Source organism: Mustela erminea, chromosome 5 (genome assembly GCF_009829155.1).
Source record: "Mustela erminea isolate mMusErm1 chromosome 5, mMusErm1.Pri, whole genome shotgun sequence".
NCBI classification, from domain to species: Eukaryota; Metazoa; Chordata; class Mammalia; order Carnivora; family Mustelidae; genus Mustela; species Mustela erminea.
This window is the reverse complement of record NC_045618.1, coordinates 99,805,208-99,819,804: the sequence shown is the minus strand read 5'-3', so window position 1 is coordinate 99,819,804 and position 14,597 is coordinate 99,805,208. Positions and strand designations below refer to the sequence as shown.

At 39.6% G+C, this 14,597-nt stretch overlaps 1 protein-coding gene across 8 annotated transcripts in view; it reads left to right on the top strand.

The window, feature by feature from the left end:
- Positions 1–14,597, top strand: part of TRIM9 (tripartite motif containing 9) — a 108,557-nt gene that overhangs the window by 65,520 nt on the left and 28,440 nt on the right. For all 8 annotated transcript variants that reach the window (XM_032344211.1, XM_032344210.1, XM_032344204.1 and 5 more), the window contains exons 4-5: positions 9,709–9,819; positions 10,939–11,092. In XM_032344211.1, the coding sequence (XP_032200102.1) occupies positions 9,709–9,819; positions 10,939–11,092 (265 nt within the window). The remainder of the gene's footprint in view (positions 1–9,708; positions 9,820–10,938; positions 11,093–14,597) is intronic.

Sequence of the window (14,597 nt, the reverse complement as noted above, 5' to 3'; positions counted from 1 at the left end):
TTAGTGGTGCGTCTAATTGGAAGATCCTCTTAGGCTCATGTTAGAACAAACTCAAACCTGTTTCCATCACCTGCTCTAACATTACTAAGCCCTTCATTTCATACCCTTCAGAAACCTAGATCCTTTTTGGTTATGGTAGAGCTCAAATATCACTTGAATCCCATAGAGCTCTCTAAAGGAAAACCCCAGCTGTCTGCAGGAAATGAGCTGGATGGCTGGATTTTCCCTCTAAATAGTAGACCAACCATTTTTGATGTAGTCACCAAGTGTTAACTTTTCCTCAGTAGAAATCTCTTTTTTAAGTTGTTGCAGGCACTTTCTTGGTATCTTTAAACCATTTGTGATCAATCTCACAGGGCCTATGGTGGCCACTGCAGGTTTTCTACCTGGGAGAGCCAGAAGGGCAGTGATCTGGACCGAAAAGGGAATCACAGATTGAGAAAGCATCATTTATGCATATCAAGCAGCAGAGGGGCACGAGAGCCCCCTGAGCCCCTGCTGCCCCTGTGGGATGGGACTGTATGAAAATCCGTTGAGGGTTGTGCCGGGGACACAGAGAGAGAGAGATCCCTCAGGAACAGCTGCTGCTCATTGCCCAGGCTCCACGTGGGGCGACAGTCTGTCCGTCCAGGTGACCCGCCCCAGCGGGACACATGGATGCACCCGGGGCCGCTGAGCAGAGGCAGCTGCCTGCTCTCATGTCGCCCTGCCCTGCGTGGAGTGCGCTGCCCCAAGTGGAGTGTCCTGCCCCAGATCCCGAAGGGCCGAGGAAACAAGAGGCAGGTGGCTGGTTGTCCCCCACGGCAGCAAAGCTGTTCTGTTTTCTGTCGTGAGCAATTTGTTTCTCCGCCGCTTTCAGCAGATTGTATGTCACTGCTAAAAACCGCCAGCAGCGCCGACACCGGGACCGTGGACGCCAGCCTCCGAATCTCCCTCCCTCTGCTTTTCTCTTCCTGCCATTCCCCTTTCTTGTCATTTCTGTTGCTACTCAGATCTGTGAGAAAAGACTGGCCTTTTATAGACAGCCCTCGCCAAGCACAGTACTTCTTTCTGTCTTTGTTGGCCGACCCATCACTCACACTTGGGCAGGGATAATCTTATGGTCTTCCGCTCCCCTTTGGCAGAGTTCTCTAGGGGCCTGCTTTTCACTGACAAAGAGGAGAGTTGTGTGTGTACTTTTCTGGCAACTTTCTCTTCTTGAGCAATCCAAAAGGCCTGGGAGGCTGGAAAGGGAGTATGTATAAAGAGTCTTTATGATCTCCTCAGGCCCCTCTCTGAAAGCACTCATTGCTGGAGCAGATTGGATGGTTCTGGTTCTGAGACAAGCCAGAGCTGAGAGGTGAAGAGCCCAGCTTCTGTGTCACAGAGAAGGGGGTGGGAGGACACACTTCCTCACTTACTAGGTCTCCAACTGTGAGCAAGTCTCTGGCTCAGTTACTTTCACCTGCGGGTAAAATCAGGCCAGGAGCAGTGGTCACCTCACAGAGCATTGCCCAGCACTTCCGGCAGTCCTTGGGAAATGTTGTTAGACCTGAGAGGATGCCTAGAAATGTGCTGGCACCCAGCATATTAAAAAAGTGCTCCTAGGGACTTAAGGTCCATAATACCAGAGTATGTCATGTAGAAATCGTCTATACACAGGTGTGATTGTCTCTGAAACTATGAAAGTAGCTTGTGTTTTTAACTGATCATCCTATGAAATGGTTCATGAAGTTTGGTGAGCTCTTTTTAAAATAGTAAAAACAAAACAAAACAAAACAAAAGGCTTGGAGACATATGTATGCAGCTGTGACCATATTTTAGGAATATTTGAAATATAAATTTTGTTTAATATTATTCTGTGGTTTGAAAAAAAAAACACTGGGAGACAAATATCTAGTTTTGGGATGTGGTAAACTAATCAAATGTCAGAAAGCTACTGAAGGGGAAGAAATGCTTTCGAGCTTTGAAGAAATACTACTGATTCGTGTTTGGGACAACATGGGCAAAATCCCCATAATAAGCACTGTAAACCCAATCCCCTGGTGTCTTGTTTGAACTGTATGGTTTGTGACCATTCTTCCTGAGCCTTTCTGACCTGAGTAAGGCCTTAAAATATCCTCATAGGGTATTTGTGACAACACTTAAATGTGCCATTAATGAGATCCGTGTTTTTCTCACGAAACTTACAAACTTACAAATGAAAAGAATGATTTTTATTTATGTAACACTCAGAATTTGAAATAATTCTACAACCATCTTAAATGTATATTTGTTCCAGTATTTTAGAGTAAATTCATATGTTGAATTGTACAAGGTGACAGGTGTCTTCTTGGTTACCTTTCAATTCTAAGATTTTCTGGAAGAAAAAGTTATAGTTATTTAAAAACTTCTGAAAAAATTTAATCTTTGATTTCCACATGTGGGTGGCCAATGAGTGTACCAACAAAATTATCCAGTGAGAATGCTAAAAGAAAATGATAAAGTTTGCTGTTTCTTACAACATTTCATTTTTACAGATGACCTCCACATCCAGTTGTAACCATATACAAAATGTTTGACTTTGAATCCAAGTATATTGTTGGGTTTTGTTAGAATTGTTATCATTATTAGCATCATTGTCTTTATTATTATTATTTACCATGTATTGCCTGTCGTGTTTCCATTATGTTTATTTAGAAAAACGAATTATATGGTCATTTCATTCAGAGTACAGATTTGCACTAGGGACGTTATTGGCTTGTCAAATTGCTTCCTTAGGCTATTTTGCCATTGCTTCAAAACAGGCTAGTAATCCTTTGACTTAGATTGGGCTGGGAGATGGGAAAGAAAGAAAGAAAGAGAAAAGAAAGAAAGAAAGAAAAGAAAGAAAGAGGAAAGAGAGAAAAGAAAGGAAAGGAAGGAACAAAGAAAAAGAAAGGGGGAGGGAGGAAGACAGGAAAGGAAGGGAGGGAGGGAGGAAAGAGGGAAGGAAGGAGAAAAGAGGAAGGGAAGAAGGAAGGCAAAGAAAGGGAAAGGAAAGGGAAAGAGAAGGAAAGGAAAGAAAATGAAAAAAAGGAAGAAAGATGGATGGAGAAAGGGTGGAAGACAGACCTACCCAAGCTCACAAAACTTTTGTAAGTAATTAGATAGGATTTGACAGGCTACAGCCCTTACTAGAAAGAATAAGCAACAAATTTATGCCAATAATCAGCTCAATCCCAATAAAACAACTGGCAACAAACTCTGTAAGTCCATTACAATGAAGACATTTGGAAATATTAAGCACACTGGAACACTTGAAACTTTGACTGCCCTTGGGGGGACCAACTCTAAAATTTGAACCACAATTATTATTGATTATAAGGCTATATCATTAATGGGGAATTCATTTAGCAAATGCTGTGATTCCCTGCTACTTACCACATAGGAAGAAAAGTCATAGAGAACTGTACACAAGGATCCTATGGGATCACCAGGATGTCACCACACACAGCTGGAGTTCACCAAAGTTAGGGGACACTCTTCTGAACACTCATTACCCACTTTGGCAATGTCAATGGAGGGGAGTCACAGATCTTGAACACCTTAACTCAGACATGAGTGACATTCCTTACCTCCAGAGGGCACTAAACACACACTTTGAATATGGGCGAGTCATCTACTGTGTCTCCCTGCACCTCACAGCCTACAAAATACCGTGCTGTATGCATCACTTTAACCGCAGCCCTCCATAAACAGTAAATGTTCTCCTGTGTGGGTGGGACCCACCAATATGTGTATCTTTCCAAGCGACTTGTATTCCTTCATTAACTTCTTTGTACAGGGATGTAGTATTCTACATACTAAGAGTGGGTTTTGCATATTCCACTCAAAGTTTATTGATAAGGCTATGGGTGGCATTCACACTTTTGAAATAGAAAGTTCAGTTTTTCTGTTAAAAACTCAAGCCTTCCTCAAAACAGGTACATATTTTATTTATTTAATAGAGCTAAATTATCCTTTTCTTGATTAAAAACTCAAAGCCTCAAAACTGGTCTTTGAAATGAGTAGTTGCTATGTGGGTAAATTAATGACATTAGCACAGAGAGTGGTATCAAGAGAAGGGGGAAATATTTTTTATAATCATGTGGGAGAATGGTGGCATGTGAGAAATTAAAGATGCTATTCCTTAATTTAAATGCCTCTAAGTTTCAGTGAATATAATGATAATATAGGAGATAATATCCTAATCTAGGGGGGAAAAAAGAAAATTTGTTATTTTACGAGACAAATCTCACGGACAAAGCACTTCACTTGTAGTTACAAGTGAGTCCATTCCAAGTATTAGTTGGTCATCTTGCTTTAGGAATGATGCTACATGTAGAAACTCCTCCCACTGATCAAAAGAACCTGTGAAGAATAAATTCTTCAGGCTTGCATCTTGAGATTACTTGTACCTTACATATAAAAAAAGGATTACCTTATATTTAGGAGAAACTGTTTTAAGCTGTGATGGGAAGTTGTATATTATACTTAGGAAAGAATTTCTCAGAATAGAAAAGAGAGAAGTGTTTACTTAGACTAAAAATTCATTAGTGGTATCCCTGCAGACCCCATGATGAGTGAAAAAATAGTATGAGTGAAAGTATTTATTAAAAAGAATAAACAGAAAATATTTTAAAGAGCCACACACACGTAAGATAGAGAGGTGAATGGAGGCAGAGAAAGGGTGTCAAAGTCAAATTGGATAAAATAATGAAATTCACTTTAATTAACTTAAGTTCTCACTGCTGGTTGTGTTACATGAGCTGTGCCAGAGGGAAGAGATTGGTCTACTAGAGATGGGATGGGAAATGTAGTTGTGGACAGAAAGAACAAAATTTTACACATAAGCTATCATGGGTTACTCTATGCTACTGAAAAAATTTGAGCACTCAGAGGAACACGCCAGTCTATTCTCAAATTCATTTTTTCTGAATAGGTGTCTGTGACACATCTTGACCCAAAGAATAACCTTAATAAATTTGCCACTTAACAAAATAAAAACATTCAAGTGATCAATAGGACTTGCCATCCTGAACAGATGGGGACTGCTAATAAGATTGTGAAAGCCTTCTCTGAAACTATAAACTAAAGATTAATTCATTGTCCCCAGAGAGCTGGTTCAGGCCATAATGCAGATGAAAGCAGGGAGATTTTTTTTTTCCCAGTCCCTATTTGTGTCACTCTTGCAACTTGCACATTTCCTTCCTAAGAAAAGGAAGTCATCACTAGCCAGCTGCAAACATGGTGCCAACCGTTTCTCCGGAGCATCAGAGCAACTGCAGAGAAATGTAGACCTCAAAGGAAAAGTGACCTGGCCTAGCTTCCTAGGAATTGTTTTCCATAGAAAATATAGCATGAGATAAATAATAATAGTAGTAGAAATAACACAGAATGAAGAAGGGAACAAGTTAGAGAGCTGATGCAAACATTAAACTAGAGAAAATATATTTATACTCTTAAAAGATCTAATTATTTGGCTGATTTCATAGGATGGGAAATCTTGCCAAATTAATTCAGAAACTAGATGTCAATTACAATACACCCAAAAGTGCTGCTTCTGGGAACCCTGTATTTTAATTTTTAGTAGTGATTTTTATCACAGGCTAATGGGATCATTGTGAAATGGTTGATTAAAATGTAAAAAGATGGGCCAAATGCATTGTTGTAACAGTGGGAGTTGAGAGCCAGGAACTCAGGGATATTGAGTTATCCCAAGAAGATTGAACCATGGAATACAGGAGCCAATGGCAAACCCCCACTGAAATGCACCAACTCTTCACTACAGTGAAACTTCTTAAGATTAGCTGGAGAGCCCTGACATTGAAGACAGCTCCTTCAGCATCAAATAAATCTTGCTTTAGAAGGAAATGTATAGAGGCAGATGTAGAATTTTATGAGGCCTGATTATCATATGTATTTCAGTACATTTAGGTCATAAAATTATCATTGATCTGTATGCTCTGGAAAATAAACACAACAATTCAAGTCTATTTGGCCTCAGCAGACTCACTTTGGGTTACAATGCCCAGTGCAGACTTGCACACCACTCAGTTAGGTATGCACAGTCTTAGGACAGATGCCCTTTGGATAGTGATTGGCCACTGCTGAGGCTTCTGCTGTCTAGAAGCATTCATGCACTGGCTACCAAAATGTCAACACATTTTCTGGGAACAATTTAGTTACACCTAAAATGGCAGACAGAAGTAGCATATTAGCAGTAGGTCACCTGTCCTGGATTTTTTTTTTTTTTAATACTTTTGGGTGTTTTGTGTTTTTTCTCCCTGTAAGAAGCAAAAACTTAATCTTCCTGCTTGTTTTTTATTAAAAAAATAAAACAAAATAATTTGCATTCCATGAGCCCAGACCAACAGATAGGGTGATGGTTTGACAGAATACTAGATGCCAGAAGAAAATAAGTCTATCACTGAATTTTAAATTTGGTCTCGCCTCTCCCCGGCAAAATCTCAGAAATGATCTTCACATCAAAGTTGATTTCTTTCACCAGTTCTGATATGCAGATTTTAAACCCTACACTTTATTTTTATTTTTATTTTTATTTTATTAAAAGTGAAAAAGTGGGAACAAATCATCTGTCAAAAAATTAGGAAACTCTATAGAGCAAAAACAATCATGTAAAAGGACAAAACTAGAGTTCTCATACTTCCTGATTATATAACTTACTGCAAATCTACAATAATGAAAACAGTATGATTTTGACAAGGGTGGCAAGACTAGGCAATGGGGAAAGACAGTTTTACAACAAATGACAGCAGAAAAACTGGCTATCCACATGCCAAAGAAAGAAGTTGGACCATTACCTAACACCATACACAAAAATTAACTCAAAATGGACCAAAGACCTAAATGTAAGAACTGAAAATATAAAACTCTTAGATGAAAACACTAATGTTTCAAATGGGCAAATGCTTCCCAACACTGGATTTGGCAATGATTGCTTGGATATTGCACCAGAGGCACAGGCAACAAAGGAAAAGGTAGACAAATTGGACTTCATGCAAATTTATAAATTTTGTGCGTCAAAAGCAAAAAAACAACCCAGTTAAAAAATAGGCAAAGGACTTGAATAGACATTTCTCCATGGGAGATATACAAATGGCCAATAAGCATATGAAAAGATGCTCAGCATCATTAGTCATTAGGGAAATGCAAATCAAAACCACAATGAGATACCACTTCACATCCATTAGGGTGGCTATTATTATTTTTTTAAAAGATAGTAATAAGTGTTGGTAAGAATATGGAGAAATTGGAACCCTTGTGCATTGCTAATGAGAATATTAAATGGTACAGCTGCTATGGAAAACAGTATGATGATTCTCAAAAAACTAAAATAGAATTAGCATATGATCCAGCAATTCTACTTCAGGATATATACCCAAAATAAGTGAAACAGGGACTTTCGGATATTTGTATACCCATGGTCATAACAGCTTTGTTCACAAGAGCCAAAGGTAGAAGTAACCCAAGCATCCATCAATGATTGAATGGATAAACAAAATGTGGTATGTACCTACAATGAAATATTATTCAGGAAATTCAGGATGTCTGGGTGGCTCAGTCAGTTTAAGTGTCCAACTCTTGGTTTCAGCTTGGGTTGCCATCACAGACCCTGCATTGAGCTCTGTGCTGAGCATGGAGTCTGCTTGAGTTTCACTCTCCCTCCTCCTATGCCCTTCCCCCTTGTGCTCGCTCACTAAAATAAATAAATCTTAAGGAAACAAAAAAAAAGGAAGGAAATTTTGACATCAGCTACAGTGTGGATAAACACCATAAAGATATGATGCTAAATGAAATGAGCCAGTCACAAAAGAACAAACATTGTATGATTCCGCTTACATGAGAATCCTGGAGTAGTCGAATCCATAATGACAGAAAATAGAATGGTGGTGTTGCCAGGGGCCAGCGGGGAGGGGAGAATAGAGAGTTACTGTTTAATAGGTACAAAGTTTTAGTTCGGAAAGATAAAAACAATTCTGAAAATGGATGGTGATGAGAGTTGCACAACAATATGAATGTATTTAATGCCACAGAATTATCTGATTAAAAATAGCTGAGATGGCTCAGTCAGTTAAGCATCTGCCTTCAGTTCCGGTCGTGGTCCCGGGGTCCTGGATCGAGTCCCATGTTAGACTTCCTGCTCAGTGGGGAGTGTGCTTCTCCCTGTCCTCCCTGCTTGTTCTCTCTCACTATCTCTGTCACTATCTCTGTCTCTCTTTCAAATAAATGAATAAACTTGTTTTTAAAAAATAGCTAAAATTGTAACAATTTTGTATGTACGTTTTACCACAAGAAAAAAAATTAGAAAGACATCAGCAATAATAAATAGATGAACTGTCAAAAAAATTAGGAGGAACTTAAATGTCCAAAAATAGAGGAACAGGAATGTTTAATTAATTATGATAACCCACTCAGTGGGATATTTATGGAGCCAGTAACATTTATTGATGGTGGCAACATGTGAAATGGTATATGGTATAGTGTTAAGTGGGAAGGAGGTAAAATTATCACATATTATGATTGCAACTATAAAAGTATCTAGCTCAAGGATAAAACCTAAAAAAAAACAAACAAAATGTTTTAAAAATTTGCATGAGAGTGATGAGATAACTGCTTTTTTGGGGTCTATTTTCCAATTGTTTTCAAAAGTAGATATAATAATCTTTGATGAAAAATGTATAATCAAAACTTAAAAGAAGAAATGAAGAAAAAGCTTTTTAATAATTATTATTAAAATTTCTTTTAGTTATTATTTATAAAATCAAGAAAGCTGGATATTTTTGAGGATTTTGTAAAGTAGTATAAACGTAAGTAATTGAGTTTCCTAGAAAACTCTTGTTCAACTCTAGCTTCAGAAACCACTTCAGGATTTGGGTCACTGAGCAGAGGACATGGAAAATGAATCTTTGAAGAAAGAAACTTTTCAAGGACTGTCATGTGTTTGACACTGGGCAAAGACAACTTCCCAGAGGCAGAAACTGCATGTTCAGAGAAATGCCTTTCTAGGTTAAAGCAGGCTCACAGCATGGTAACTAGAGAGAGACTTTAAAACTGCTCTCCCAGGGGCGGCTCAGGGGCTCAGTCAGTTAAGCATCCTACTTGGGCTCAAGTCATGATCCCAGGGTCCTAGGATCAAACCCCACATCAGACTCCCTGTTCAAGGGGGGAGTCTGCTTCTCCCTCTCCTTCTGCCACTCCTCTGTTCATTCTGTCTCTTTCTCTCTCATTGTCTAAATAAATAAATAAATAAAACAGCTGCTCTCCTAATGAGGCAGTGACTGCTTCTAAGTGGGTTATACTCCAAACTTAACTCTGCATTCATCTTTGTCTGGCTTCCTTGTTGTCATTAGCTCACTGTCTTTCAGCAAGTTTCACCTCTAACTCCATCCCACCACCCACTCAAGAAGAAGAATCAGAATGAGAAGGAATTGGGTTCAGATGAGGACGTTTGCTTTTTACAAGAGAGGCACAGGGTGGGCGCGGGTGGGTGACGTTTCACAGAACAGAAGCTGCAACCACACCTCGGGTTACTCAGCTCCTTCATAAACTCTCCACGACCTCCCACTTAGAGCAGCTCACAGTATCAGCTTCCTGGAAGATTGGGGAGCAAGGGGAACCTGAGGAAGATGTCCCTTCAAGCACCACAGTTTGCTTCTTTTTCAGCCTGTTCCACTTTGGACCATTCTGTTCTCACATCAATCCTAGGTGGTTCGAGATCAGATCTCTCACTGCACAGTGAAATTGCGCCAGACCACAGGTCTCATGGAGTACTGCCTAGAGGTCATTAAGGAAAATGATCCCAGTGGCTTTTTGCAGGTAAGTGTTAACTAGTTTCTACTTCAGATTCTCAGTGTCCCGTGAAACTCAGTCCACCAATGTTGCAGCTGGACTCTCGGCAGCCCTTGCTGACCATGTTCCCTCCACAGTGGGACCCACCTTTAGACAGCCACGCACATGTGGGCGCCAGCAGAACGCCACTGACTTCCTGAAAGTCTCTGCCACCATGTGCTCCAAGATTGAGATGTACCTGGGCTTCTTAAAATTTGTTTCTGTTCATGTTTAACCATGAAAATGTAAGTCCCTGTAATTTCCTCTGAAGCAGGGCTACTGTTTCGCCTAAGAATTGGGTCCCTTTCCACTAATATCTTGGACAGTATTGTCAGCTAGAAATGTTTAAACATGCAAGGCTTCTACCTTCTTGACAGTTTCTACTGGCTAGTTAAATCAGTGATTTTCCAGGAGTTTTTTCATTCCTTGGATTTCTCATAATTTTTTTCGGTGTTGATTGTTTTAATGAGATGTAATGATGTCAGCTGAATTTTGCTTAGGTTTTGAGCTCAATGATTAAGGGAGCTTTTATTAAGGAACTCATAGATTCCTTCCAATTCACATTTTATCAAACTGGCCAAGAGTGACAATGGGAGATTAAATATAAGAAATGGAAGAGTTCTCTATCAAAGAATGAAGTGATAGAGAAGATGACAGGCTTAAAGTGTAAGAAATTCCACATTATAGATTACCATCTGCAGCCTCTCAAACTATTTTATAAAACTCATTCCAAGTGTTTACATAATATCCACACATCCTATTAGAAACTTAGGGTTGTTAGTTCTGCTAGGATTAACAGATCACCAACATGTTATCAAATGTTGCTGGCATTTAGTTGATCAGTCATAAATAGCAATAGCATATATCTGGGTTTGTCTACAAAGCAATTTACAGCTGCTAATTATTTATAGTGGCTCCCTCCAACTCATGAAAGCACCCAGGTTTGCATGGGTGACCCTGGTCATAATAGGCTTCTCACTGCCTACATGGAGACAGGAAAGGTGTGAGTCCCAGACTGTTTCTGTGTGCTCCTGGAGAGTGGAAGAGCAGTGTTCTGTGTCCAGTGTGGTATTATATCTCTTAGGCTGTGGTCTTTGATGTGATTAGATTTCCGACGCCCTCATAAGGAGGGTGCACCTGACTGAGGACCAGTGGGGGAAAGGCACACTCACTCCCAGGATGACCACGGACTTCGACCTGAGTCTGGACAACAGCCCTCTGCTGCAATCCATTCACCAGCTCGACTTTGTGCAGATGAAAGGTGCGTGCCTGCAGCCCCTGAAATAGAGCAACACCCCAAGTGGATACTGGTACTTGAAGCAGGATTGAGGCTTTGTGCCAGACAGTAGCAAACAAAATGCAGCTGGCAGGTTTATAAATCACCTACGAGGTGGGGAAGTAAACATACACACACACACCTCTGGGTAACAGTACAAAAGTCTGGAGTGGCTCCCAGCTTACCACATATGGGAAATGTACCACTGTAGCCCTGTGACCTACCTTTCAGAAAGCCAGATAACATTCAGATAAACTCAATGCTTGCCTCCTTAAGAGTCTTAGAGCTGTCACAAGCCCAGCATCAGGGAATAGCTGACATAAAAAAAGATAAGGAGATAGAGACCATATCACTGTACATAAATAAAATCTTGTTACAGAAAGTAACCCAGAAATATTGGTATAAATCAAGGCAGTTGAGAATTGAAATGACTACTGCCACATGGGTAGGTGGTGAGCAAATGGTTGAGCATAAATTAGTGGGAATTTGAGAGGATCAGTGTTGACTTGCCAATACTGGTCAGGAAAATGCCAGCCTGGTTACAGAAGGAAAATGAAGTTCTGAAATAAATTTTAACTTTTTAAACTTTTGGCTTATATGATTTAGGGGTTTGCAAGATGTCTTTGAGATTTTTTTGGTGGCTGGGGGGATGTGCAAGTACCTAAAATTATCTTAAGGAAAGTAACTCTTTCAAAGAAAAATAAAAAGCCAACCATGCAATGGTATTTTTATGCAGTATAAGTAATATCCATTAAAAAGATTCTTTTTTTAACTTTCATTTTGAAATATTTATACACTCACAGGAAGTTGCAAAAAATAGTAAGGAAAGGTCCTGTGTACCCTTAGCCTAGTTTCCATCAATGGTTGCATCTTGTAGAACTATCATCTTATATCAAAACCAGGAAATTAGGGGCACCTGGGTGGCCTGGCCCAGTTGGTTAAGCATCCAACTCTTGATCTCAGCTCAGGTCTTGATCTCAGGGTTGTGAGTTCAAGCCCCGCATTGGGCTCTATACCCTGTGTGGAGTCCACTTTAAAAAAAAAAAAAAAAAAAAAAACCAACAACACAGGAATTAACATTGGTACAATGAATATGTATCACTCTGGGTCATTTGTCAGGTGTTTAGAGTCATCTAACTGCTCCTGCAATTAAGCTACCACCATAAAGACCTCCCTCATGCTACTCCATTATGGTCATATAATTATACCCACACCCCTCCCCTCTGCTGTCATCAATCCCTGGAAATCACCTATCTGTTCTTCATCTCTGTAATTGTGTCACTTTCTAGTCTTTTTCCTAAAACTGAAGAAATTGATTTGCTCTTTGCTTCTCCCAATTTGAGCAGCCACATAATAAAGGACTTAGAAGTTAGTGATTTAAGATTTTCATTTTTTAAGAAAAATCTGCATGCTTCCTTTTATCAGAGAAAAAGACCTAACCAGCAAGTCTTAGGGCTCTGCACTTGTAACTCACATCACACAGCTAAACTCATCTGTGTACCTGGTACAGGTAACTCTCTCATTCTTTTAATGGATTTTTGCTCTTTTATTTTCAGTTTTCTCATTTTTTGTTTATTATCTATTGCTTTGGGATGATGCCTTAACTGATTTTTGGAGTAAATAGCATATAGATTGTTAATAAAAGTACTTTGTTGCCATAACAAAAATGTTTAGCATTTCCTGACTATTTACCAAACCAGAAACTCTCCTAAGTACTTCATGTGGATTAATTCAATTTATTCTTACAGCCCTAGTAGGCATCCAAGGAAACTGAGGCACAGGTAGACTGGGTAGCTTGACTGAATTCACACAGCTAGTGAATGTCAGGCAAGCACTCAAAGCCAGAGGGATACGTTCCAGACCCTGCACCTACAACTTCCAGTTTGTGTTTTAACATTAGTGCCTTATAAACTGGCTTCTTCAAGCAATAACCAAATTCTTCTCTTAAACTTAAGAAATTTAACTTTTTGTTGCAACACAACTTTCTTGCTATTTAGAATGTCTTCTTTAACACCCACATGTGGTCTATAGAATACAGCCATCTGAGTAATACATGGATCCCCAGGTAAATCCCCCTCAATCAGCCTCTCCCTGGATCCCATCCTCTCAATGAGGTCAAATCATTGAAAGTTATGTCACAAATAGCTCAGAGGAGAAAATATGTCGCAGAAAGGCAGTGGAAGGCTTTCAGTGGAAGGAAAAAAGGAGCCAACCCAATTAGATTTGGTGATGGAGCAGGTAGAGGGGGAGAGCCTCAGGGCTTTGAACTGCTTTCAGCAGCTGACAGAGCCCTCCCCTCCCTTATTTGCTGTCCTTCTGAATTATGTCCATCTGCCCAGAGAGAAGTCCAGGCCAGTTGGCAGGATGGTAACAATTGTGTTGGAATGAACAGGCCCTTCATCTGGTATGGGAACTGCAGCCTCATGTGCTGTGCCTCACAGACCCCAATCCTAAAGCACAGGCACTTGGCCCCTTAAGGCTGCCTGCAGACATATGCATGAAAAATGGCTATGTGTCCACTCCACCAAAGTCTGCACGTGCGGCAGAGAGTGCCACGCACTCTCAAGGCCAAAATGCAGAACACACAAAAATTCACCCGGGACACAAAATGATCTCAGTTATTTACAAGGTTCCTCTAACAGGCTATTTGGGATGAGACTGGATTATTCCATTTTCCTTTTCTTTTTCATACTTCACATCAATTTAATTTACTGCTGATTAGTATCCTTCTGCAGAGTTAATTTATATGCTTTGCTTTGTGCTTGTGAAGTTTAATTAATTCGGTGAGAGCCAAGTCCTCGTTAGACTCGAAATAATTTTTATCTGTCAGATGTTTTCGATGGAAAGGAGAAGCCAAAAGGTCATGACGCAATAGAATTTGACTGGCTGTGGTTAAGACTACTCCTACTGGCCTCTTTGATAGCTGTTAACATACACAGCTGTGCTAGGTGTAGTAGTGTTTTTTGGTAGGATAGCTTGGTCAGTTTAATACACTGCATGTTCCCAGCTTGTCAGTAAAAATATCTCAAGAAACTGTACCCCCAAATCCGTGTAAGAAGGGTCAAAATTTAAATAGCATTGAGAACAGTGCTAAAGTAATCTGACCATTAATACAGTATACAATATGTGTACTTCAATATATGTTTCCTAATTATGCTAAGCAGATTACAGTAGAAAGTTAAAATATTTTCAGAGCTACTTAAAGTATGCATTTAAAGTTTGACTCAAACTAACAACAAAAGTATCTGTTCATTTCTTAACTGGAAATTCTAGCATCTCTCTGGTTTTGGAATTTCATCTCAGAAGTCTTTTTTTTCCCTTGATATCAAAAAAGATAGGTCTGTTGCTGTTTTTTTTTGTTTCAGTTAGGGCAGCTACTAATCAGCAAGAAAATTATTCTCCTATGAGCCAAGGATTTAACTCATCTGCTCTTCCTGATTCTGCATCTGAAATCTAAGTGGAGAATGCTGGTACCTTCTTTGTTCAAACA